The sequence below is a fragment of the Chroicocephalus ridibundus genome, chromosome 2 (genome assembly GCF_963924245.1).
Source record: "Chroicocephalus ridibundus chromosome 2, bChrRid1.1, whole genome shotgun sequence".
Taxonomy (NCBI): Eukaryota; Metazoa; Chordata; class Aves; order Charadriiformes; family Laridae; genus Chroicocephalus; species Chroicocephalus ridibundus.
Window position 1 is genome coordinate 3612291 of NC_086285.1, and position 24726 is coordinate 3637016.

Genomic DNA, 24726 nt, shown 5'->3' on the forward strand with positions numbered 1-24726 from the left:
TGTTGATTGCTCCTAAATATAGTATTTTGCACCAGCTTTTGATGAATTGTAGCCTATTTTTTCACCACAGTTTCATCAAGATCTGTATATCCTAATCCTGTCTAACACGGTGCTTTCAGCTTCTCTCCCTTCCTGGCTTGAGATCATCTGCAAAGTTAATGACCACTCTGCATTTCATTGTCCAGGTCACTGGAGAAAATGCTAAATAATACTGGACTCCAGAGTACTGAGGAACTCTGCTTAACTTATTCTTTCATTGTGATTGTAAATCACAGTTGAATACTCATTCTTTACCTGTGGTTTTCAAACTGGTGCTGCTTTCTACTGTAGTTCCACCTATACCTAAGTCAGGGTAAGAGCTTTACTAAAATAAAAGTGTACAGCATATACTATGTCTTTCTAAACTATGACAAGGAAAATTACACTGGTCCACTCCTTCATCAAGAGAAAAGCTCTTGGCAAGTCCAAGTGTATTACGACAATATTTTTCAGAGAACTAAAACTAAGTTGAAATGGCCAGAATTCCTTGGATCTTCTCTCTGCTGCCCCCCTCTTCTCCCTTTTTCCAAGACAAGCACTGAATGGGATTCAGCTTGTAGATCAAGGCTGGTGAGTGTTCCTAAGCTCCTGTCATTGTCAGTGGAGATCTAGTCAACACAGTCAATGGAAGACAGGGAGTTATCCAGTTCTTCTTAAGTGCCTGCTTTACATTTTGTCAGCAGGTAGCTCCGTTGACTTTGTCTAGATCTTTCTTGACTGTCCTGAGAGCTTAGAATTTTGGTTTACGTGGTGAGAATGAAATGTGTGTGAGACCTTTTCCACCTCAGAGTTTCCATTTTTTCTATACTTGTGGAACATCACCCATTGTCTTTGATTTCTCCAGTGTAACTGTTAATGTTGATATTGGTTGAGCCTATGCCTTAAGTATTCCAGGACAAACTTCATCATACCAAGGTGCTTTGAGAATATTCAGTTTATTTAAGTGTTCTCTAGTCCTTTTTTTTCTTTTTTTCTTACCCTACCCAAAATTCCTATTATTTTCTTAGCTATCATTAACTTGTAATATTAAAGAAGAAGAAATTAAACACTTCAGCTCTCCCCATGTTACGTACCATCAACTTACATTCCTGAAACCTGGTAGACCAACTTCTCCCTTGTTGGTTTGCTTCCTTCTAATCTACCTTCAGAATGTCATTGTATTATTTCTGCTTCTTTCTAGTTCAGGCTGGCCAGGTTTCCTGGGATTTGCATGCTAATATTCTGATACAGCCAAGAGCCTCAAGTTGAATTGTGAGCAGAGGACATGGAAAACTCCTGGAGTAGTGATCTCATCGCCCAGTTGCTGGATATAAATAGATACAGCATACAGCTGCGTCTGGAGACATTTAACGTCAGCGTCATTTTGCAGAATTACCTTTCAGCCCCTTTCTTGTTGGTCTCTTTGTCCATGAAGTGACAGAGTCCAGGAATGGGGAACTGCCCTTGACCTTCTTGAGACGTGCAGGGACCCTGGCCTTTCTGGTTTTGCCTCTACATTCTGTAGTATTTCTTTTGCGCTCATCTAAACTCCCTTATTTTATAGGTCTCTTCAGTTTCAGGACATTGAAGAATTTGTGATTTAGTCAGGCTATTCCTGATGATCCTTGGAGTGAGGTAGTCTCTGTAATTATGTCCTTAATATTGTTTCTTCATATTGTTTCTATTAATATTTAATAACCTCTTAAACTACCTTGTCCTGTAAGTTTGCTTCTGCTTGATCATAAGTAACAGTTCTTTAATTACTGAAGCTTGCTTTCCAGCTGCCCACGGAATTTCCCTTTGCTTTTCTCCATCATTACTTATCCTAAAATCCATGAGCTCTCCTTCCTAATGGGCGTATGGCAAATGATCCTCCGCGTCCATATTCTCAGATATTTATTTCTTGCTGGTCAGAGTCAGGAATTGGAGATCCTCCTCTCATGTTCTTTCATATCTATTCTATATCCAAGTGTTTCTCAGCCCATTTCAAAGATGTAGCAGACATTGTCTCATCCTACTGCTCCCGCGGTACATATTACCACATTACCATCCAGTCTTATGCCCTGATTTATTCTATTAGTTGTTCCAAAAGGGATGGGGGATCAAGAGGTCTCTCTGATTCTGCTCTTCAGCCTCATCCTAACTCTCAAGCTAGGTCTGTAGGCATCCTTAACATGTAAGGTAAAACCTTTTCATTTTTTCCTTTAGCTTTTTTTCCTGATCATCGCTCTATCAATTTCCCAGGCTGAATTATACTGACAAAGTTAGTTTTGACCATGCATGAAGATTTCCTGTTCCTGCTGTTTATTCTCCGTACATCTCTAAACCTATCAGCAAATTTATGCACTGTAAATCCCTTTTGTGTCTGATACAAATTAGTATCTTCCTTCTGTGAGTTGATCCTCCTGTCAACAGCCAGGCATGGATAAATATTGGGAAGCATCAGGTTCATTTTTTTTGGTGGCCAGGAACTGCATGTATGAAAATGTTTGCTCCTTTGTTTCTCAGCCCTTCCTGCTCTCTTCAAAGAAGAGTTAAGAAATGAGGAAGCCACGGAGGGTGAAGTAGTCACTCTGCGCTGTGAGCTGACCAAGACTGCTTCAGTGGAGTGGAAAAAAGGACACACAGTACTCAAACCTAGCGAGAAATACAAAATGAGGCAGAAGGATGTCACTGCAGAACTGGTGATCCATAATCTAGATGAGAGAGATGCTGGTGATTATACCTGCGTGTGTGGGGAAAAGCAGTCCACAGCTTCCTTAACCGTACACGGTAATAATGAATTTCATCTAGACTCTACATGTTCCTTGTTATCTCTGCATAGTTCCTCTCAGTCTGACTTTGCATGTCATAGTCATGAGAATTAATTTGCATTTTGTGATTTAAGGGAAGAACCTTCATCCAATTTCCTAATACAAATTTTTAGGACCCGATCCCTAAGGTAGACGTGAGATTAGCCAGAGCTCCCCAGTGATGCCCTCACCTTTCCTTCCCCCACCCATGCCCTTCAGGCTGTTTCTGCTGCTTCAGTGTAACCCTCTGTCCGTTGCATCCTCAGCGCTGCCTGCACTCATCAAGGAAGGCCTGAAGGACGAGGAGGTGACAGAAGGCCAAGCAGCCACTCTGCGCTGTGAGCTGACCAAGGTTGCCCAAGTAGAGTGGAGGAAGGGAAGCAGTTTGCTCAAAGTCAGTGACAAATACAAAATGAGACAGGAGGGCACGGTCATGAAGCTCCTTATCCATGATGCAGAATTGAAAGACGCTGGAGAATACTCTTGTGTGTGTGGAGAACAGGAGACAACAGCTGCTTTGATAGTGCATGGTAAAAAAACATATACATATATCTGTATTATTGTTTATTTCTCCGTCAGCCCATGGCTATTGGTTGTGTGTTCACCTGTGGCTGAATTTGTTTCTTTAAATTTGTAAGCTCTCTCTAAGTTCTGGTTGTGTCCAGGTGGCTTTTCTTTTCCTGTCTATTGGTTTGTCCAATGCTCCAGAATTATGAGGAAAGGAAACTCCTTCCACCCTAAAATGTTCTCTGCTCCTGTACCACCCCATCCCTCCCATCACCTGAGTGCCACATGTCGTTTTTAATGTCCTCTGTCCATTTTGTGACCTTCAGCCTTGCCTGCACTTTTCAAAGAAGAACTGAAGGACCTGCAAGCCATGGAAAGCCAAACAGCCACTCTGCGCTGTGAACTGACCAAGGCTGCGGCTGTGTCGTGGAAGAAAGGAAATAAAATACTTAGGGCAAGTGAAAAATACATCATGCGGCAGGATGATGCCATTGCTGAGCTGGAAATTTGTGATCTAGAGCTGCAGGATGCGGGAGATTACACCTGTGTGTGTGGAGACCAATACACCACGGCTTCTCTGACAGTGAATGGTAAATTCGTCTTGCAGATGTACATTTGTTTGTTTCTCTGAAACATTCTGTTGCTCTAGGAAGTATTCACCTATCAGCTTTTTCCTAGGAATTAATTTGTGTTTAGGAAAGGAGGACTTCTTGTTCTGACACTTAATTTTGGTCTGATATTCCTGAAAAGTGGCATTTCTCCATGCAGACAAACTGCTATGTTGTAGGTTTAAGGGAATAGCGCCTAGGAAATGCTCCTGGTAGACCAGCTGAGATGTCCTGTCCCCATGGAGGGTGGCCCTGTGATAAATTTGTTAGATTGCATCTTGAATCCACCCAGCCTGTTGTACTTTGACCTGTCAGCTCAGCACTTCTTTTCTTAATGTCGCTACTGGATTTAGTTTTCCAGATCATCGTAGTTGAGTATCGCAGATAACTGCAACCTCCATGGCCGAAGTTCCTGACTTGGCCAGATTTGAACTTGTTGAGATGTCACGATGCTGATCGCAAATACAGAGGTCTTTTAGTTTAAATACACTATCTATTGGCTTTCCATTCCCAGCCCTGCCAGTGCTTTTCAAGGAAAAACTGAAGAACGAAGAAGTTCAGGAAGGAGCATCAGTCTCTCTGCGTTGTGAATTAACCAAAGCAGCTCCAGTGCAGTGGAAAATAGGGTCCAAAGTGCTCAAAGCAAGTGACAAATATCATATGAGACAGCCTGGCACGACCGCAGAGCTGGTCATTCATGACCTAGAAGTAAAAGATGCTGGAGATTACACGTGTGTTTGTGGTGACCAGAAGACAACAGCAACTTTAACAGTTCATGGTAAAAAGAGCTTATTAAAATTAATAAATAGCTCCATTTATTAGCTCTATTATTAACTCTGAAATTCACCTGTTTCTGCCCTGGGTCAGTAGCTTCTCTTTGGTTTTTCCTCTTTCTCTTCATTCTGTGTATAGCTAATTTCTTACTGAGAAAGACTATCTAAAGGGAAATTTTAAGGTCATTATTAATCTGCCTCCATTTAAAAGGAGAAAATGAGATGTTTCTTTTTGCCCAAGTCCCCTTTTCTTGGACATTTACATTTTCCAGCTCTTCCCCACCCTTGTCTCTGTGGTTCACACCAACCACAGTTTTCTCCAAAACACACATGTAAGGTCGATCAGGCCCCCTGCTCTCCAAGCACTGCTCAAAGGAGAAGTGAAGGTTGGGGTAGCAGAAGGAGGAGGAGATGGTGTTGCTCTGCTGGGTGTCCTGGCCACGGCTGCTCCTGGGGGTACCAGATACTTTAAACAAGTCAGACACGTAGAGTGAGTTGAGTTACCATTACAGAGCGTGGTACCTCTAACCTAGGTTTGAAGGATGGACTCACTACTTTGCTCTGGTGAGACCCCACCTGGAGTACTGCATCCAGCTCTGGAGTCCTCAGCACAAGAAGGACATGGACCTGTTGGAATGGGTCCAGCGGGGGGCCGCAAAGATGCTCAGAGGGCTGGAGCCCCTCTGCTGTGAGGACAGGCTGAGAGAGCTGGGGGTGTTCAGCCTGGAGAAGAGAAGGCTCTGAGGAGACCTTATAGTGGCCTTCCAGTACCTAAAGGGGGCCTATAGGAAGGATGGGGAGGGACTCTTTAGCAGGCAGTGCAATGATAGGACACGGGGTAATGGATTCAAACTGAAAGAGGGTAGATTTAGATTGGATATCAGGAAGAAATTCTTCCCTGTGAGGGTGGTGAGGCACTGGAACAGGTTGCCCAGGGAAGTTGTGGCTGCCCCATCCCTGGAGGTGTTCAAGGCCAGGCTGGATGAGGCTTTGAGCAGCCTGGTCCAGTAGGAGGTGTCCCTGCCTAGGGAAGAGGGTTGGAACTACATGATCTTTAAGGTCCCTTCCAACCCGAACCATTCTGTGATGCAGGGGTCTACACACCTGTGTGTGGGGATCAAGACTACCTTCATAGTTACGTATTAAAAAAAACAACACAGCAACATAGATTATCAGCAGTTCTACTCTTCTTTGTCCTACTAGCTCTCAATAAACCAATCCAGAAATAAATCCAGAAATAAATGTTAATAATCTCATTAGCTGATGTTCTGCTCTCCTCTCATTAATGAATATCTGTTTTAATGGAGTAACAGTCCTTGGCTATGAGGAACTCGGTCAAAGAGACCTAGTTCTGTCCCCTCTAGTTTTTTTCCAAGAACTTCTGACTCCCCTCAGGCTTTCTTGTATTCTGTACCCGCTTACAGCAGTTGTGCATAAGGCACATTTCTGGGTAGATGTTAATAATCAATTTTCTTGTAGGCTGTTCTGTCTTTGAGTTATGATTTGCAAAAAGGGGAATAGTAAGAATCTAAAATTCTTATTACATGTAATGGCCCTTCAAACTTCAGTTTAAAACCAGAAGTAGTTTTATTTTGAAATCTGTCTGCTTTCATGTAGATAGGGCTGCAAGTTTTTAGTAGAAACAAAACAGAAAATAACAATACCAGCCTCCGAGAAAGCAAAGGAAAAATAGTGTTATTTGTTAGTGCTGTTGATCCAAAGTCTGGATCTTTCTGTATTGTTCTTTCACCATGAAAAACAACAGACACCCAGGGAACTGATCCCTTATGGTAAGTGAAACCATGTCGCACTTGAAGGGTGCTTCCAGAGTTTCTGAACTTGGCTTGTAGCTAAGCAGGTTTATAATAGGCTGAAAAAGAGAGGCATGAGGGGAAATGATCCCAAAAGTGACAAAGAAATTAGGATTTTAATTTCGTTTTTCTGATGACCGTTTGTCCATGTCGCATCCTTCAGCTCTGCCACCGCTCTTTAAGGAAGAGCTAAAGAACAAGGAAGCAAAAGAAGGTGGAAAAGTCGCCCTGCACTGTGAGCTCACCAAGGCTGCTCCGGTGGAGTGGCGGAAGGACCAGAGGATTCTCAAAGCCAGTGCAAAATACAAAATGAGGCAGGAAGGGACCGAGGCAGAGCTGGTGATTCATGAAATAGCTGAGGAGGATGCAGGAGACTACACCTGTGTGTGTGGAGAGCACCAGACTACAGCTGTCTTAACAGTACAGGGTAAAAATTATCTTGACCTCCTATTTCCTAATTTCCTATTTCAAAGAGACCTCTGTCCTCTACTATAAGGTGTTCCATTTTCCATGTCTATTTGTTCAACCTTATTAACTGAATTTCCATTCATTTGAAAGTACTCCCTGCCTTTGATGACTTGCCGGCTGTGTATATTGGAAAATACCGGTCTGCATTTTTCTGTGCCATCCTTTTGTCTTTTCCTTTCCTTAAGCGCAAACCTGCTGTCCTTTCATCTTTCCCTTCTGGCATTCCTTTCCTAGCATATAAGCCCACTATTCTTTTGTCTTCCCTTTCCTGCATCTAGTCTCTAAAACACAAATCTGTTTATTCTTTTCCATTCCTTTCTGGCATTCTCAGTATCTACCATTTTCATGTAGTATAGGGTATCAAAAGCAGCATCCAGAATAAGGCTGTGTTAGTTATAATTTCTTCTGTATTGAGTTATGTTTATGTTGGGTTTTGTGCCCATAACCTTTGTCCTAATGCACAAGATAGATTTGCTTTGTGAGACTGATTTTCCAAGCAGGAAAGTATATATTCTATCTTTGACCTCCTTCTGGTCTTACTTTGTTGCAAGAACCAGTTGCTGCGCAAACAAAACTGGCATTTCAGCTTCACGCTGCTGGGCGTGGGAAATGTGCCAAATCAAGGAAGCTAAACCTGTTTTCCAGCCTGGATATTTTAACTTTGCTGCACTATTATGGAGTGAGATGCTAAGTTTGAGATCTGAGATATCCAGCCTTGTTAGACAGGTGGAATATCCCCATTATCCCACCTAGTTAATAGAGGGACGTGTATTAGGGTCACCAAATTTGTTTCAAGGACACAACTTGCAATGGGTACTAGAATTATGTTAAGTGGGGAAAATACATTCTGAGACAAGAAGAATCAGCATCTGGAGTTTTTCTGTGGGGTCAAGAAGAATCTGTGAGCCCTGGCTGTATCTCAAGGAAGAAGGAATGATGATGAGTGTTGTGCCAACACTCAGAGCTCAGCAGGGCTGCTCTGTAAGTAGGAAAAGAGAGTACAAAGGCCTGAAGTTTGTGGAAGACATCAACACATCCATGAGTTAAGGGGCTCAGAGACTGTATTCTTAGTTCTTCTTACATGGAAACTGGTAGGAAGCAGGTGTGAATCTCTTGAGGACAGTGCGATTTTGCTAGTAGGAAGCCAGCCTGAAACGGAAGGTTAAGGGTATATTTTCCCTCTAGGACACTTTCTTTCCTCTTTCCTCTTTGTTGCTGATGCTCGCCCTCCCATAACCTTTGCAACTTTCCCCTCTCGCTTCCTATTCTCACCTATCCCTGGACCTATCTTAAATTTTTAATGGTTTTTACCTGCATCCTTCAGCTGTGCCTCCATTTTTCCAAGAAGAAATGACCAGCAAGGAAGCAATAGAAGGTGGAACGGCCACTTTGCACTGCGAGCTCAGCAAGGCATCTGCCCATGTTCAGTGGAAGAAGGGCCATCGCATCCTCACCTCGGACAAAAAGTACAGCATGAGACAGGAAGGCTGTGCTGTGGAGCTGGTAGTTCAAGATTTAGACTTGAACGATGCTGGAGATTATACCTGTGTGTGTGGAGACAAGACCACCACAGCTGCTTTAACAGTGCATGGTAAAGTAATCCTTGGGACTAAGGTCCTCCAAACCTTAGACCTGCTCAAGTCTCTGTTGCTATGGTCTGTTCCCATTCCCGTTCTGTTTGCTTGGTTTTTTGTGTTCCCTTGGAATTTGCTCATGTTCTTCCTCCTTCTGTTACAATTGAGAAAAAGAGCTGTCTGTTGGTGTGTGTCCTCCTCAGCTGTGCTGGTCCTTCTCGCTTTCCTTGCCCTGATGCAGAGTCCAGGGAAGTCGGGGGAGACTTTTTCCATTGGGTTCCACTGACCTGGATCAGGGCTCTGTAGTGCACTACACATCCTTTCCCCTGGACCTCATCTAGCTGCTTTTTTATGAATATTCATGCTCTCTGTGGTAATTCTTTTACTCTTCAGCACTGCCTCCAGAATTCAAAAAAGACCTGAAGGACCTAGAAGCTCTAGAATGTGGGACAGCTGCTCTGCACTGCGAGCTGACTAAACCTGCTGTGGTGGAGTGGAAGAAAGGGCAAGAGTTGCTCAAAGCAAGCAGCAAATATCAAATGAGTCAAGATGGTGCTGTTGCAAAGCTAATTATCAATGAGCTGGATGTGGCGGACACTGGAGATTACACCTGTGTGTGTGGAGATCAGCAGACAACTGCCACTTTGACAGTCAATGGTAAAAAAATAAAAAATAAAAAAAAAAGAGGGGAAAAGGTTATAATATATTCTGAAAATAAAAGCTGTATTTTAGGGTAATTTATGGAGAAGACTAGCCTATGATTCCTAAGGAAGGTGGCAGAACAGCATGGTCTATGCAGCCTAATAGAGTGACCAGGTAGAAAATGGGGAATTGCAATGCAGAACTAAACACATTCCGTCAGTATACTGCTTTCAGGATAATTGCAATCTTCCGTGCAAGCAGCCTGCCTTAAGAGGGAATCTGAACTCTTACAACTCCCTGATGGCCTTCAGAATATCTCCTCTGTGATCAGGGCAACACGTTGGCTACTTTTGTAGTAGGAAAAATATTCTGCCATTTTTAGAACATCGATTAGCTTAAGCTTGTGTGTACTTCATGGCAAATGTAACTTCTTGAAATCAATTTCTCCGTGTTCTGCAGACATTCCTATTATGTCTCTGGGGAAATAGCCTTGTACTTTGAGGCTTAGAGACATCTTCAAAAAAAGCTCTTTTGCTGCTTTCATTTTCTTTCTACTTTCTCTTTCCCAAACCCCAACTGCAGTACGTTGCAAGTTATATTTCTATTTTATAGCCCTACCAGCACTTTTTAAACAAGAGCTTCAGAATACTGAAGCGGAAGAAGGTGGTACAGCAATACTGAGGTGTGAGCTTACCAAAGCCAAGGCTCCAGTGGAGTGGAGGAAAGGAGATGTTACTCTCTACCCTGGTTTGAAATATGAGATGAAGCAGCAGGGCTCCACTGCTGAATTGGTCATTTATGACTTAGAACTGGATGATTCAGGAAAGTACACCTGCGACTCTGGACATCAGCAGACAACAGCTGTGGTGACCGTACATGGTAGGCAGAGTACTGACCCTTGGCTCAGCAGAGATGAAGTGAAAGGAACATCTCTCCATGTTCCCTCCAGCCATTTATTTGTTTTGGTGTCCATGCCAACATATGTATTCCACTTGAGCATGACGCATGGTCAAGTTAGAAAGGTTCTGCTTGCAGTACCTGGAGTGATTAATCAGCATCAAAGCAATTAAATGTTGTCAGGACGTCAAAATATGATGAACCCTCCTGCTCTCTGAGGGTGGGGAGTGTGGCTGCGCATGGGAATGGACAACAGAAAATAAACCGGGCAGGCTCATGGTTATTTTGAGTTGTTGATTGCTTCAGTAGGCGTAAGGGATGCCTGATTGGGATGATGAGAGATGCAACAATTGGTGGATAAAGGATTTCTGTAACGTGTGAATGTGCTGTATTATTACTTGAGTCTTTGAGACTCGGGTGTAAACACCGAGTGCATTCGTTTTCCTCGGCCCCTTCTACCACCCTGAGCAAAATGTTGCCAGGAATCCAAATTTCCTCTTCCATTTATCACTCTGTCATCATTCATTACTGTATTGTGTTGCCTTGTATTTTGAATGTGAACTTGATCTTTTATATGCTGATAGAAGCTTTATTTGGGGGAAAAATACTCTTAGCTTAATACTGCAAACTCACAGACCTCCATTAAGGTACAAGGGTCTGTGTCCCACTGTGTCCCAACGGTCTTTGACTAAAGTGTCCCTAGTTGGTTGGCATGGACAAACTTCTAGAGGGAATGTCTGTCTCCTTCAGACCACAAACCATGCCATTCTGTCAACTACTCTCTAAGACCAGCTCTCACCATCTGTCCCCAGCTCTTGGTTCACGTAATGGCTCAAGAAATGTGCTACCAAGACTGAGTGTTGCAGCCCAAGGATTGTGGAATCGTTAGAATAGGCCATTTCTGAAGAACGATGGTAGGATTGGGTCCTTTCTGGACTAAAACCCTCTGAAAACATTTCCTTCTATAACTTTGCAGCACTGCCTGTCACATTTAAGCAACCCCTTCAAAATAAGGAATCAGAGGAAGGAAGTACAGCTACACTCTGCTGTGAGCTGTCAAAACCCAATGCTGCAGTGGAATGGAGGAAAGGAGGAGTGGGGCTGCAGCCCAGCCAGAAGTATGAAATGAGGCAGAGGGAATGCTGGGTAGAACTCTTAATACATAATCTCAAATTAGAAGATACGGGAGAATACAGCTGTGATACTGGGGAGCAGGAAACCAAGGCATCTTTAAATGTGAAAGGTAGGTGGTGCCAACTGACTCCTAAATCCAACATGCAAAGCAACGGTTTGAATACGAATATTTTGAAGTACGTGATTTTTTTTTTCCCTATAAGTATTTTCCTTTTCATCTGATACACTAGGATTATTTTTGTGATTTTTCTTAAATGAGAATGGAAGAGGATGATACTTTGTTCTTCCGGTGCTGCATTTGAGTCTTGGGTTCTCAGAAGAAATACTTTCTAGCTATATGGCTGGGGAGAAATTAAAGAGAGAGCAATGCTTTAGTATAACATCTGGACACTTCACATGATATGTAGCTTAAAGATTTTCTTCCAAATCGTGGAAGAACACTGGCAACGACATATCAGTCAAGGCTGCCATGGAGTTTTCAACTTCTTCATTCTTGAAATCTTTGTTAGATCAACTGAAGGATGAATTCATTCAAAGAATTCAACCCTGGGAAGGATTTGAATCAAGTAATAAAGAAAATAAATGTTATAAGTGCTGATGGCTGCTTCTAATGCAGCAAGATCTCCTCATGTCTCCAGGCAAATTGGAAAACGGATCCTGCTGAGGAATATAGCACTTGCAAAGCACAGTATCTTGTTTCCCAAAGTTTCAGTCTAACTGTATTAACCAAAACTTGACTCAGGCTTCAATAAAAGCTCCTGTTCCTTCTTTTTTTTTTTTTCTTTTCCCTTTAGCTCTGCCAGTTCTTTTCAAAAAAGAGCTCAAGGACAAGGAGGCGGAAGAAGGAGCTGCCGTGAAATTCCAGTGTGAGCTGACAAAGGATAATGCAACAGTGGAGTGGAGAAAGGGCACAATGGAGCTCTTCCCATGTGCCAAATATGAAATTAAATTAAATGGTCGCACAGCTGAACTCGTGATTCATAATGTAGAACCAGAAGATGCCTCTGATTACACGTGTGATACAGGAGACCAGCAGAGCACAGCAGTCCTCAGAGTGAATGGTTAGCATTGCATCAAAAGGGAACAGAGGATAAAAGGGATTTGTGAAATTGCGTGAATGATGTTCTTTTATTCATGGGTGCATAAGACACCCAAAAGTTAAAGAGGAAAGCAGGTGCCCAGTCATAAACCAGAATACAGAAATGTTGATCTTATGGGACAGGCTAAAATGGCTATTTAAGCCTGTAAAGGCAGTGTACAGTGTATTGACCCCTTTCTCTGATACTCATAAAAGCAAGAAACTCCGCATCGTGGAGATTTTCAGATTCTATTAGATCTTTATTTTTGGCACATTACATTCGTTTCTGGCTCAGTTGAATCAATAACTAAGCCTAAGTCACTTACAAAAGCGTTTAAAAAAATTACAATTTTCAATTTTTGTACTGCCTTCCCATGAAGATCCTGAGAACACTGTGTTTAAAGAAATGAGGAATAAAGTCTGGGATTAATCACCATCTGTGAAATGTTTGTGGGCATCTCAAACTGTTGGGTGGAACTTGTGGCTTTGATCTAAGCCACAGCCTTTCTAACTACATCCTCTTGGCTGAACCTGACCCACAAGACTGCCTCTGGGTCAGCTACAAATGAAAGATCCCTGTGCTTGCTTTACGTGCATCACGATAGGGTTTAGATAGAGGAACCACGAGTGCTGTTTTCACAACTGCTCACACATACACCATGGATATTCCCTTCTTGTTTTCCTTAGTGACAAGCTGGTCCATCTGCCACTTGAATAAACGTAGTCCATTTGTTTGTGCGTCATCTGGAAGGGCTCACTGGTGATGGTCTAGGGCCTTGAAAAGCCAGCAGAGAAATCAGAAATGTGTTTAAAGCTTTACGTCATTTACGGCGTTGGATGTCATAAGTATTTCTATAAAAATGAACAGATTTACATTGTTGGAGTTTCCAATATCCAGAGCAGACGTATAAGAGGTGTAGTGTGGATGCTTTTGACTTTATGGGAAACAAACGTATTTGGGGAAATTTCTGATCCTCTCCATGTCTGGATATACAGAATATAGTTCTGTTTATAGAGAAAAAAGGGTTGTTATTATCATATAACCACTTAATGCAAATTTGTTCTGCAGCATCAGACCCCAGGTGTCTTGTGCTTAGTTGTGCAGACCTGGCCTTCAAGCTAATGGATCGTGTGTTAATTATTTCTCACTCTGCAGCCATCAAACCCCGGCTGAAGCAGCAGCTGAAGAATGAAGAAGCGGAAGCGGGAGGAACAGCCAGGCTGCGTTGTGAGATTTCCATTAGCAAAGCAGAAGTGGAGTGGAGGAAAGATGGAGTCGTCCTTCACTCAAGCTCCAAGTACGAAATGTGGCAGGATGGCACCCTCCGCGAGCTGCGTGTTCACCGCCTGGAGCCTAGTGATGCTGGAGAGTATTCCTGCAAGGCTGGAGATGAGACGAGCTCTGCAAAACTGACTGTGAAAGGCAAGACCTGCTTATTGGGGCAAGGGGATTTTCACTTTAGGATGCTAAGATTTTGCAACGTAATTATTACTATTGTGATAACACAGAGCATAGGAAGGGTGTCATTAAAAAAATCTCATGGTCAATGAGCGCATGGAAGCAAAGGTTCACTCGGTGGACAGGAGAGGATAAGGCAGCTGTAATTTGTGACTCATGGCTTGAAATATTTGCTTGACATCATACGCGTGTGAGTGAACAGATGGTCCGTCCCCAGCTTCCAGTCACATGGCAGCTGCATCTGGCCTTCACATTGTTGCAGACAGAGCTTGCTTTCAGGTTGGACCACTAGTGTGGAGCAATCACCGCTAGCATCTCTACAGGCTACTCGATATTACGGATACTCTGTACGTTAGCCCAGCTGCACCATTTTTCATGCAGATGGTGACCTCAGCTGTACGAGTATGTACTGTGTTTGCTCAGATGACGATCACACTTCTTCCTCTCTGGTACGCCCCAGCAGATTTGGGGTACAGACAGCTGTTGCCTGGTGCAGGCTGTCTGTATGATCTTTGCACAGATCTGCAGGTGCCCAGCTCTCCTAGAAGCAGGATCCAAGCAAACTGAAGCGCAAATAAGTGCTCGTGCTAATCCAGTAAGTCCTGCTGAGAGCACAGAGCCACCCAGATCCCCAGCCAGTTTGGAGTGTATGCAATTCGGCTTGCAAAAAGACAGTAGAAGGGACAAGTATTTAATGTTATTCTGTGAAGATACCTAAAGTGAAAATGTAATAAGTTTCAAAATCCTGAGTTTGACATCTAGCATTCACACCTTATTCACCCAATTACATTTTCAAACACGTAATTTAAAAAAAATAAATCAATACTCGGTATATCTCTGAGAAAGGGCAAGGAATAAAATTACTTACTGAAAGATATTGGCCATGTTCCCAAGCACACTGAAAGCAGTGAACCAGCAGTGTTTGAAACGTGATTTGAGAAGCTGTGATACCTCTGTCCTTGGAGGTGCTTAAAGCTCAGCTGGACAAGGGGTTGAGCAACCTGCTGTAAACTGGCCCTGCTTTGAGCAGTGGTTGGACCAGATGACCTCCAGAAGTCCCCTCAAACCTATAATATTCAGTATTTCTATGTTTTGGTCCATGTTTTCCCTTTCATGGCTTGACTACTGATGGACTGTTTGCAGAGCCTGACGTGACCATCGTGAGTGGCCTAAAGGACGTGGTGGTGTTTGAAGGGGACGACGTCACGTTTCGGTGCCAGGTTTCTCATGAAAACGCAAGGGACGTTGAATGGAAGCTACAGGATGTTGCTCTGCAAAATAATGAAATGAATGAGATCTCAGTGGAAAAAGGAAAGATCCACACCCTGACATTAAGGAAGGTGACTGAGCAGGACATCGGAACCATCACTTTCCGAGTGGGACCCCACACGTCGACGGCAGAGCTCACAGTAAAAGGTAAGGGCTCTCTGTGATGTGGGAAAGGAATAGGATGGGTGAGAACAGGTGACATTTTGCTTATGCAAATAGTAAATTTAGGGCCATCATTCACCCCTTGTTAGCTCACATTAGTAGGGTGCTTGTGTTCCAGAGCATACATGATGCACTGGCACAGGCTGCCCAGACAGGTGGTGGAGTCTCCGTCTCTGGAGACATTCAAAACCCACCTGAACACGTTCCTGTGCAACCTGGGCTGGCAGAGGGGTTGGACTAGATGATCTCCAAAGGTCCCTTCCAACCCCTATCATTCTGTGATTCTGTGATGTACTAAAGTGGCCTCATATATTGTCGTCACTACGCATAGCCAGTGGATGTGTCACCGGGGTCCTGAAGCTAACTGGTTTCTGGAGAAATTACTGCGGTAGCTCCAGTAGGCGGATTGACAGATCTGTATTTTCATTGCTTCCACTTTCCCTTTTCTTTTTTTTTTTTTTTTTCTTCTTTGGGGTCTTTTTCTCTCTAAACACCGTTTTGAAGAAATTCTCAGTCAAACATCCATCTCCTTCCCTGTTTGAAGGTCTGGTCAAAGTCCCCATCCCACCTGAACTGGTTAAAACATCTGTGAAGTTTTTTGATTAATACTTCAGTAACTTCAACAAATGTTTGTGAGTGGGTTTCATCCAAAATCCAGTCGCTTGTTTTAACTCCCCAATATGTAATACAGAAGTCAAAGTATTTTTTTAATACTTAACTGTTCAGCTGTAGCTCTAACACTGCATGGAAACAAGATAACGGTGACTGTAAATGCCTTTGGTGTGTTTGTAATTTCAGTGCCACCTCCAGTTTTCAAGGAGAAATTACAGAGCATAGAACTGCAGGAAGAAGAAACAGCCATCCTCTGCTGTGAGGTCTCCCAGCCGAATGCTGCGGTGGAGTGGAAGAAGGGTGCTCAGGTGATTTCCCCGAGCCCCAAGTATGAAATCAAGCAGGAGGGAACAATCCATACTTTAAAGATTTATCACTTAAAACCAGAAGACTCTGGCAAATACACCTGTGATAATGGAAATGAACAAACGACAGCCACTTTAACCGTTAAAGGTAGGTTGATTTATTTTCTTTTTAAGACGAGAAGCTTCCTTAGCTAAGTTCTAGCAAGAGGGTGCTATCTACTGTCCCTGACTTCAGCTGTACTATGCTGGCATAAAGCACCTGAGTCCTTTTGCTTTCAGAAGTTATGTTAAGTCCAGTGGTGTCCTGAGGAATGAACATGGAGGGATCTGAGTGCAGTAACTGCTTCCACGATCCTAGACCCAAGGGCCTCTTTCTGGTCACTCAGGAAAACCAAGACTAGAACTAAAAATCAGAATGAGCCCATTTTTGATGCTTACTTATCCTTTCAGCTGTAGTTCCACCTGGGAAAATGGTGCTCAAGAGTCAAAGTGCTCAATCTTCCTTGGGCGCTCAACTCCAGCTGACGAGCAAAGCACCTAAATGCTTCTATTTGTCTTAAAAATAAGTGTAATGTGCCAATATATCAACTTTTTAAAATGGTACAATTACAATATTAAGGTGACTTTTTCTTAGATACAAAGTCAGCAAAAATAAAGAGGAGCCGGGATGTTCTTCTGAAATGCTGTCTTTTGAAATACCCCTTGAGGGCTCTCCCGTGAAGGGCACGCATCTGCCTGCCATCACACTAACTTCAGGACCCAGTGATACCAGAATATTTGCACTGTAAGCAGATCCCCTGATGGTGGCTGTCCATTTGTGTCCTTATGTGTGGTCCCAGCCACTCCAGCACTCTTTGAAAAAAAACTCCGAAACCAGGAAGCCGAGGAAGGCTCTACGGTCACCCTTCATGCTGAGCTCTCCAAACACGATGTGCCAGTGAGGTGGAAAAAAGGGTCAGTCTTGCTCCAAGCCAGCAACAAGTACGAGATGAAGCAGATGGGCTCTGCTGTGGAACTACTCATCCACGATCTACAGCTGAAGGATGCTGGAGACTACATCTGCGATTCTGGCGATGAGCAAACTATGGCATCCTTGGTAGTGAAAGGTGACAAAAAGCTTTCACTTCACCTTTTAGGGAGCTCTAGGTTAGTTTAGATGTTCTATATTGTAAGACTCAGGGACCTTGTGGAAGAATCTGGTCCGGTTTTGTGATGAGGATTTGTGAATCAACAGTGACACAGTCTGACAGAGTAGGTCTTCACAAAGACGTTATTTTTCCCTCCTCCTTATTCCTATGCTTGCTCCTACGAGCCCTAGGCTGCAGGACTTAGCTGCACAATGGGATGCCTTCACTGCAAATGCAATTGTACAAAAGCGTTTACCCCAGTCATCCCCCAGCTGGCCCACAAAATACACCCTCCGTTCCTACACCACTCACAAGAACCTTCAGGTCTGTCTCCTCTTATACACATCTGCCACGCGGTTGCTGTGAATTCACTCCAATTTCTGGAACCACATCTCCTTCCCTTTTAAATACCAATTCAGCTGTAACTGTCGAGCCACCAAGGTGGTTCTAGGGAACTGGACTTGAGGAACTAAACTTCTATATGTGGTGCATTGTAAACCAACCCGCCGAAGCTCCATCTTGACCCATCAGGGATACACATCAGTGCAAAGACTTCCAGCATTCATTTCTCTTCTGGGTCCAGTTTTCAAATGAGGGGCATTATATAATGGTGTTTCTCCATGCACTCTGCCAAATACCCAAGAACTTAGATATCATGCATAGGTTTTTGAGTTGTGGCTTTGGTACCCATTTGGAGATACACACACTTCGATACTCAAGAGTCCATATCCATGACTGCTGCTCTGTAAGAAAGAACACATTCCCTAAGGTGCTCGGTGTGTGCAGTGCCCAGTGACTCTTGGGAAATGCAGAGTGCTCTTGGAAATCCAGCACTTTCTGTCATTCGTTGTTTAGGTTTTAAAGTAATTTTGGAATTGAGTTTTAACAAAATTTGGAATGGCACCACAGTTTCACTAAACACAAAATTTAGTGACAGTCACCAATGAAATCTAATTTTTTTTCCCTCTGATTTATCTTGGTTCAGCTTTGCCAGTAATCTTCACACAACCACTCCAGAACCAGCAAGCTGAAGAAGGCGGTGCCGTCACTTTGACCTGTGAAATCTCAAAACCAAATGCTACTGTGCAGTGGAAGAAGGCCGGGACAGTGCTGCGACCAAGTGACAAATACAAGATGCGTCAGGCTGGATCTGTGGCTGAGCTGACAATTCACAACCTGAGCGGAGCTGATGCTGGGGAATACACGTGTGACACAGGGGACCAGCAAACCACCGCAGCTGTGCTGGTGAAAGGTGGGGCTTTGCTTGGGGAAGAGACGAACAGGGCTTGGTACCGTGGCAGGGGCACGTGATTGAGTAATTTGACAGCTAGACATTGTCCTATGCCCAAACTGAATCACAGGGATCTCAGAGACGGGGGGGATTTTAGAGGGATAAAAACTGGGTCGGTTATCTCCATGGAATCAGAAATGGGTCTTTAGTCAATGAGTCTGTGGTTTAATGTTAATGTCACCCACTAAAAGCTATTGACAATGTTTTCACAATACATAGATAGCATTATAAATATATATTATATATTTATTATATACGCAATACACTAAAACGTGCTTACTTTATAGACTATCATATATATGTGCATAATATATATGCACTCATACATAAATAACACATCTATAAGAATGTAAGACGTTACCATGTACCCACATTTCTATGCATTTAGTGCTTAGCACTTTGTGGTCGCTCTTTCAAATAATACAGTACTCTCAGCAAAGAGCATAACAAGATGTTTAACCCAGAAAAGATGTCTTGAAAGTAGGTATCAAACTCTGTTGACCTTTCCATAAAGAACCAGCAGCCACCATAGTGGAGAAGCTCAAGGACGTCACTTCATATGAAGGAGAAGACGCAGTGTTTGAATGCAGGCTGTCCCGGGAAACAACTCAGGATGCCCAGTGGTTCCTGGGGGATGTTCCCCTGCAATCCAACGAAATGAATGAGATCAGAGTCCAAGGGATGCGTCACACTTTGATCCTGAGGAAGGTGACACTAGAAGACTGTGGGTCCATCAGTTTCAAAGTCGGGCAGCACACCTCAGCAGCACAGCTAACAGTCCAAGGTGAGCCACCTCCTGGGAAGAGGGATTGAGGACATACTGGTAAGAACTGTCAACGTTGCTTTAGCTTCTGCAGAGGTGTATTTGGGAAGAGGGGTCCTTGGAAATTTTGGGAGATTCTGCCAACATAATTGAGTCATTTAAGAGTTAGGTATGTACATTTGTGCTAGTCGTTTCAGTCCTTTTGATAGTCCATGGAGTGAAGTAAACATCCTTTGAAGACCATCCAGCTTATCCTGAAACAAGCAGCTAAGATATGTCAGAATCAATGCTGAAGAATGTCAAGAACGTGCTCTGAATTAATCTCCTACTTATGATGTTTTTAAGTCATATTTAATCCAAAAAACATCTGAAAACTCTGAAAAAAACTTTCCATTAAGTTACCTAGAATGATTTTTAAGGATGGGCCATGTCAATACCTTATCTTGTTTGTTCCTCTTTGATCTGGTTCAAAATGTAACTATAAGCACATGGTTCTGATCTGGGGGAATGCTTGATTAGGCGGTTGCAGCAGTGTTGGTACCCTCTTCCCCACAGTTGCTCCGGTCACCTTTGTAAAAGCACTCCACAGCTTGGAGCTGCAGGAGGGTAGCACAGCTCACTTGTCCTGTGAGGTGTCCAAGCCTGATGTCCCAGTGGAGTGGAAGAAAGGCACGACCGTCATCCGCTCCAGCCAGAAGTGCAGCATCAAGCAGGAGGGAAACGTTCACACATTGGTCATTCACGACTTGAACTGTGCGGACTCAGGGGAGTATAGCTGCCACACGGCCGACGGGAATACCACTGCCAAACTAGAGGTTAAAGGTATGATCTCCTCTTTGCTCAGCACTGGGGAGAGGTGTGTGTGTGTCAATTTTTGGAGCTCTCTAGTACAAGACAGACATTGAGGTAGTGGAACAAGTGCTACCAAGTTCGTCAGGGGGCTGGAGCACGTGAAGTATAAGAAGAGGCTGGGTCTTTTCAGACTGAGGAAGAGAAGGTTGAGGGGGAACCTCATTTCTGTCTGCGGCTTCCTAATGAGGGTCTACAGAGGAGAGTGAGACTTGGGGTGCTCAGTAGACAGAGGACCCCAAGTCCTCTGGGGAGGAGAGAGGCAACAAGTGCAATTCAAGAGGCAATAAGAGAAATTCAGATTAGGGAAAAAAAAAAACCAGCCTTTCAAAATGAAGGGGTGGTCAGACACTACTGGGTCCAAGAGGGGTGGAACAATCTCCATCCATGGAGGACCTCCAGAGGTCTCTTCAGCCTTAATTATTCTGTAATTGATCCCTGGCTGCATGACCTGAAGCCTCAGGTCTGCAGGTGTATATTCTCTGAGTGTTTTCATCCTATTCTGTGGGGTTTTTCTGGGGATGAATCATAGAATGGTTTGGGTTGGAAGGGACCTTAAAGATCATCTTGTTTCACCCCTCCTGCCTTGGGCAGGGACACCTCCCACTAGACCAGGTTGCTCAAAGCCCCATCCAGCCTGGCCTTGAACACTTCCAGGGATGGGGCAGGTACAACTTCTCTGGGTGACCTTGTTCCAGTGTCTCACCAGCCTCACAGTGAAAAACCATCTGGGCTTCAGAAATTATTACCCAAGTTAGTTGGGAATTCTTTGTGAGAAGAAGTCTAGGATATGGGGAGAGAAATACAGCTCCCATAGAACTTAATTTTTTCCTGCTGGTTAACTCCACTCCCTCCTCCTCTTCTGTCTGGCTTAGACCTAGGCATCCCTGCCCCTGGCAGCTCTCTTCAGATAAATGCAGCCCAAATTGTACATGAGCATCATGAATGGCATTATCAGTACCTTCAAAATAAAACATTCCTCCATTTTGTATTTTTGCTTCACTCATTATTTTTTTTTCTCTTTGCACCATTCCCCCTTCCAAGCCCTGCCTGTGCTTTTCAAACACTGGCTGAAAAACGAGGAGGTGGAGGAAGGGGGCACGGCCGTGCTGCGCTGCGAGCTGACGAAACCCGATGCATCTGTGGAGTGGAGGAAAGGAGACACGGTGCTGCAGCCCAGTGACAAGTATGAGATCCACCAAGAGGGGACACGTGTTGAGCTTTTCATCTACGATGCGGAGGCTCAGGACGCTGGCGATTACACATGCGACTCGGGGGACCAGCAGACCACTGCATCCTTGCAAGTCAAAGGTAGGAGAAGCCTTGCTTGGAGGCAGAAAAGTTACGGCTGTGGCTGTTCTCCAGGTGGCTGATATGGATGTTTTATCACTGAATTATTGTTAACGCTCTGAATTACAACTGCAGGAAAGGGTCTGATCCGCAATCTTCAAAGAATGATTTTGTGCTTTTTAAACCCAATTCTGTTTCTTCAGTTGCCGTTTTGATCTCACTTGTGAGAGCTGGGAGCAAAACTGCAGCTGCTGCAAGTGGAGGGGGTGTACAAGAGCAGATAGAAAACTTGCCTGGGGCCTGACAAGGAGAGACTGGAGTATTTCACCATACCTAGAGCAGGCCCACTTTAAATTGAGCCATTACACCCATTTGTGCCTGAGCAGCCCGAGAATTGTGGCTTTTTGCCTTTTTCTAGTGGCTATGTTTTTATAGTTTAGACTGTAGTTAGTATAGATTTTATACTTTTATTCATTTCACATGAAGAGTGCTGCGTCTTTTGGCTTGAGAAACAAGATCGTGCTTTTTAGATCCTGAGTTTAGCCCCCGTACCCAGCTCCAGATCAGAGTGTGTGGTTTCAGCGATTAAATGTCCAGTTGCTGTGATCGGTACTCTAACTGCTTGCGCTGAAAATTATGGGTACGCCCACATGAAGCCCCTTTAGAGGTCCTGCGACCTGTGGCAATCCCTGATGGAGCAGCAGTGGACACCCTCACTGTACCAGCAGCTGGTCCCCATGAGTGGCTGTGGGACAACTCGGGGTTGGTATGGGACAAGTCCTGCTCTGGGCTTGGCATTGCCAGCAGGCAAGTTGTGGTCCAGAAAGAGGGGAACTGCCAAGCTGGAGAAGTTGCAACCAAGTTTCTCGCCTCTCGGTGCTGTCACTGATGCAGTTGCTTCTCCACCGCAGTACTACCCGTGTTGTTTAATGAAGAGCTGAAAAACGTAGAGTCTGAAGAAGGGGGAACAGCTGTCTTGCACTGTGAGATCTCCAAGCCGGACGCCCCTGTTGAGTGGAGGAAAGGAGGGGTGGTCATTCAGCCCAGTGACAAGTACGAGATGAAGCTGAAAGGCAGCATTGCTGAGCTGATCATCCACGGTGTAGAGCCTGATGACTGCGGGGATTATACCTGTAGCACCGGCTACGAGATCACCACAGGTTCTGTGTATGTGCAAGGTAAGGTGAAATGTGGTGGAAATGCTCCAATTTTGCTGCCTGGGTTTCTTGTTCCAAAGTCTTTGACAGTAACTGGCCAAACTTGTTTCGGGTGCAAGCAGTTGAAGGTCTATTAAATTCTTTCCTGGTTTCAGTGAAGATATAAACATTTACATCCAGGCTGAGGTTGGACCAACATTTATAAATTTAGGTTGTTCAAAGTACTGACCGTACTGCGTACCACAGCAGATGGTGGTACTGCTGAAAAACTATTTGCTTGGAGCAGTGGTCGTAAAAAAAAAAAATATATGAAATTCTTGTTATTGCTGATTACAGCTTCTATCATTGTTGGTATTCTTATTACTCTTTCAAAGCACTATAAGTAAACATTTAAACCTTGAGCTGCCTCTCTGCCTCCCACCTCATACAACGTCAGCGCAGATGGCTGCAACGCAGAGGAGAGCCAGTCATGACCTGGTCATGGAGGGGGGTTTCCTCCCAGTGAGACAGTGTTTGAAGACACACACGCACAATGTGCTTGCAAGCGGGTGAAGGATGGAAGGTGGTTTCAAAATCCCTTAAAGAAAATTTAAGTTCTTTTTTCTCTGGAACAGCATTACAAGTTTAACTCTCCTGGACAACTTGCACTGTTGCTTAGACTACTTCTGCAGGAAGCAACATGTATATGTTTATGCTCTTGTTTTCCTTTGGCACCTTCTCTTGCTCTGTTATACAGAAGAAGCAGCAGTCATAGTTTCTGGTTTAAAGAACACAGACGTCTTTGTGGGTGAGTCAGCCACGTTCACCTGTGAGCTCTCGTACCCGGGCGTGAAGAACGTGCAGTGGTGGCTCGATGGATCTCCCCTTCACAACAACTTTGTGACTGAAATCTCTGAGCAGGACGGGATGATCCACACTTTAACCCTAAATGACGTGGCGTGCCATGACTCAGGCACTGTCACCTTCAGAGCTGGGTCCCTTATATCTTCAGCTAAATTATTAGTCAAAGGTATTTCATTGTTAGAAAAAACCACACGGCCACCTCTGGACTTGCTCAGTGCGCTAGTGCTTCTGCCTTGCAGGCTACCCTTACTAAATCCCCTCACAGTTCTTCTGTGTCCCGCAACCCTCCACTTCTGCAAGTCACCTGTACTCGTGTCTGAAGTCTTGTAGGTACAACCACGTCGATTTTTTGAGTGGTTCAGGTGAGAAATGGTTGCAGCGTCAGGGCTATTTGACGTCTAAGTAGAGCTGAACATAAACCACTGTGGTAGCACCTGATTTTTATTATCCCTCCTTCAACTGTTTTTATAATACCACAAAAGTATTATGTAGCTGGAAATTCACAAAATTACCACTGTGCTGCTCCATAGCTAGGCTACTGGCACCAAGCTCGGTATATTCCCAAGACAAGACTTCGGGCTGTTATATTGTTGGCTCCAGAGCTCCTCCTAAAAACCAAAGGCTATATGACATCGGGGTAACACAGTGACAAAATGAGCCTCGTTTGTTGACTGCCAGAAAAGTAATGGTCATCACTGCACTAGAAAAGCTTTGGGGTCTGTTGAATAAATATTTTCCTCATTTGGTAAGGGTAGCCACAAGCCGCAAATAACACTGAGCTCCAGACTCGATAAAGCAAACTCCTTCACGTCCAGCCCTTTTATAGCCATTGGGAATTTTCAGACAAAAGTAACACTTATTACTTGCTTGGAAAGAGGATTTATAGAGAGAGAGAGATAAAGATTAAAGAGTTCTTTATTAAAATCTACCCCCATGCTACAACTGCCTACCATAACAGGAATGATCCACGATATGGAATTATAGTCAGTGGTTGATGTCTCCTTCTCTGTATAATGTGTCCCTTCTACATTCAGAAAAATTAACTCTCTGCAAAGATAAAATGCCAAATCACTTCTTAATATCAGAATGGGGCAGCGACAACATGGTGTGCCAACCCCACAACCCATGTCCATTTGTAACAATTTGGAGTTTCACGTTTTCAGAGGCAGAAGCTGGTTCTGAGCTCTCCAGGCAAAGAAATCCAGTTTGCCTAAAACATAAATAAAAAGAAATGCATTGTTAGGTATTCTACTCGGTGAAATAAAGGGTTCCTGAAAGGTTTTCGTTTCACAGAATC

General features: G+C 43.9%; 1 protein-coding gene across 22 annotated transcripts in view; it reads left to right on the top strand.

Moving 5' to 3' along the window:
• OBSCN (obscurin, cytoskeletal calmodulin and titin-interacting RhoGEF) overlaps positions 1-24726 on the top strand; it is a 200494-nt gene that overhangs the window by 93415 nt on the left and 82353 nt on the right. For 6 of the 22 annotated variants that reach the window (XM_063324255.1, XM_063324259.1, XM_063324263.1 and 3 more), the window contains 20 exons: positions 2527-2790; positions 3077-3340; positions 3644-3907; positions 4440-4703; positions 6673-6936; positions 8302-8568; positions 8945-9208; positions 9806-10072; positions 11067-11333; positions 12019-12285; positions 13459-13725; positions 14905-15177; positions 15991-16257; positions 16949-17215; positions 18222-18488; positions 19042-19311; positions 19846-20112; positions 21184-21450; positions 22341-22607; positions 23323-23595. In XM_063324255.1, coding sequence (XP_063180325.1) covers positions 2527-2790; positions 3077-3340; positions 3644-3907; positions 4440-4703; positions 6673-6936; positions 8302-8568; positions 8945-9208; positions 9806-10072; positions 11067-11333; positions 12019-12285; positions 13459-13725; positions 14905-15177; positions 15991-16257; positions 16949-17215; positions 18222-18488; positions 19042-19311; positions 19846-20112; positions 21184-21450; positions 22341-22607; positions 23323-23595 — 5337 coding nt within the window. The remainder of the gene's footprint in view (positions 1-2526; positions 2791-3076; positions 3341-3643; positions 3908-4439; positions 4704-6672; positions 6937-8301; positions 8569-8944; positions 9209-9805; positions 10073-11066; positions 11334-12018; positions 12286-13458; positions 13726-14904; positions 15178-15990; positions 16258-16948; positions 17216-18221; positions 18489-19041; positions 19312-19845; positions 20113-21183; positions 21451-22340; positions 22608-23322; positions 23596-24726) is intronic. The other 16 variants (XM_063324262.1, XM_063324258.1, XM_063324256.1 and 13 more) reach the window with 16 other exon arrangements.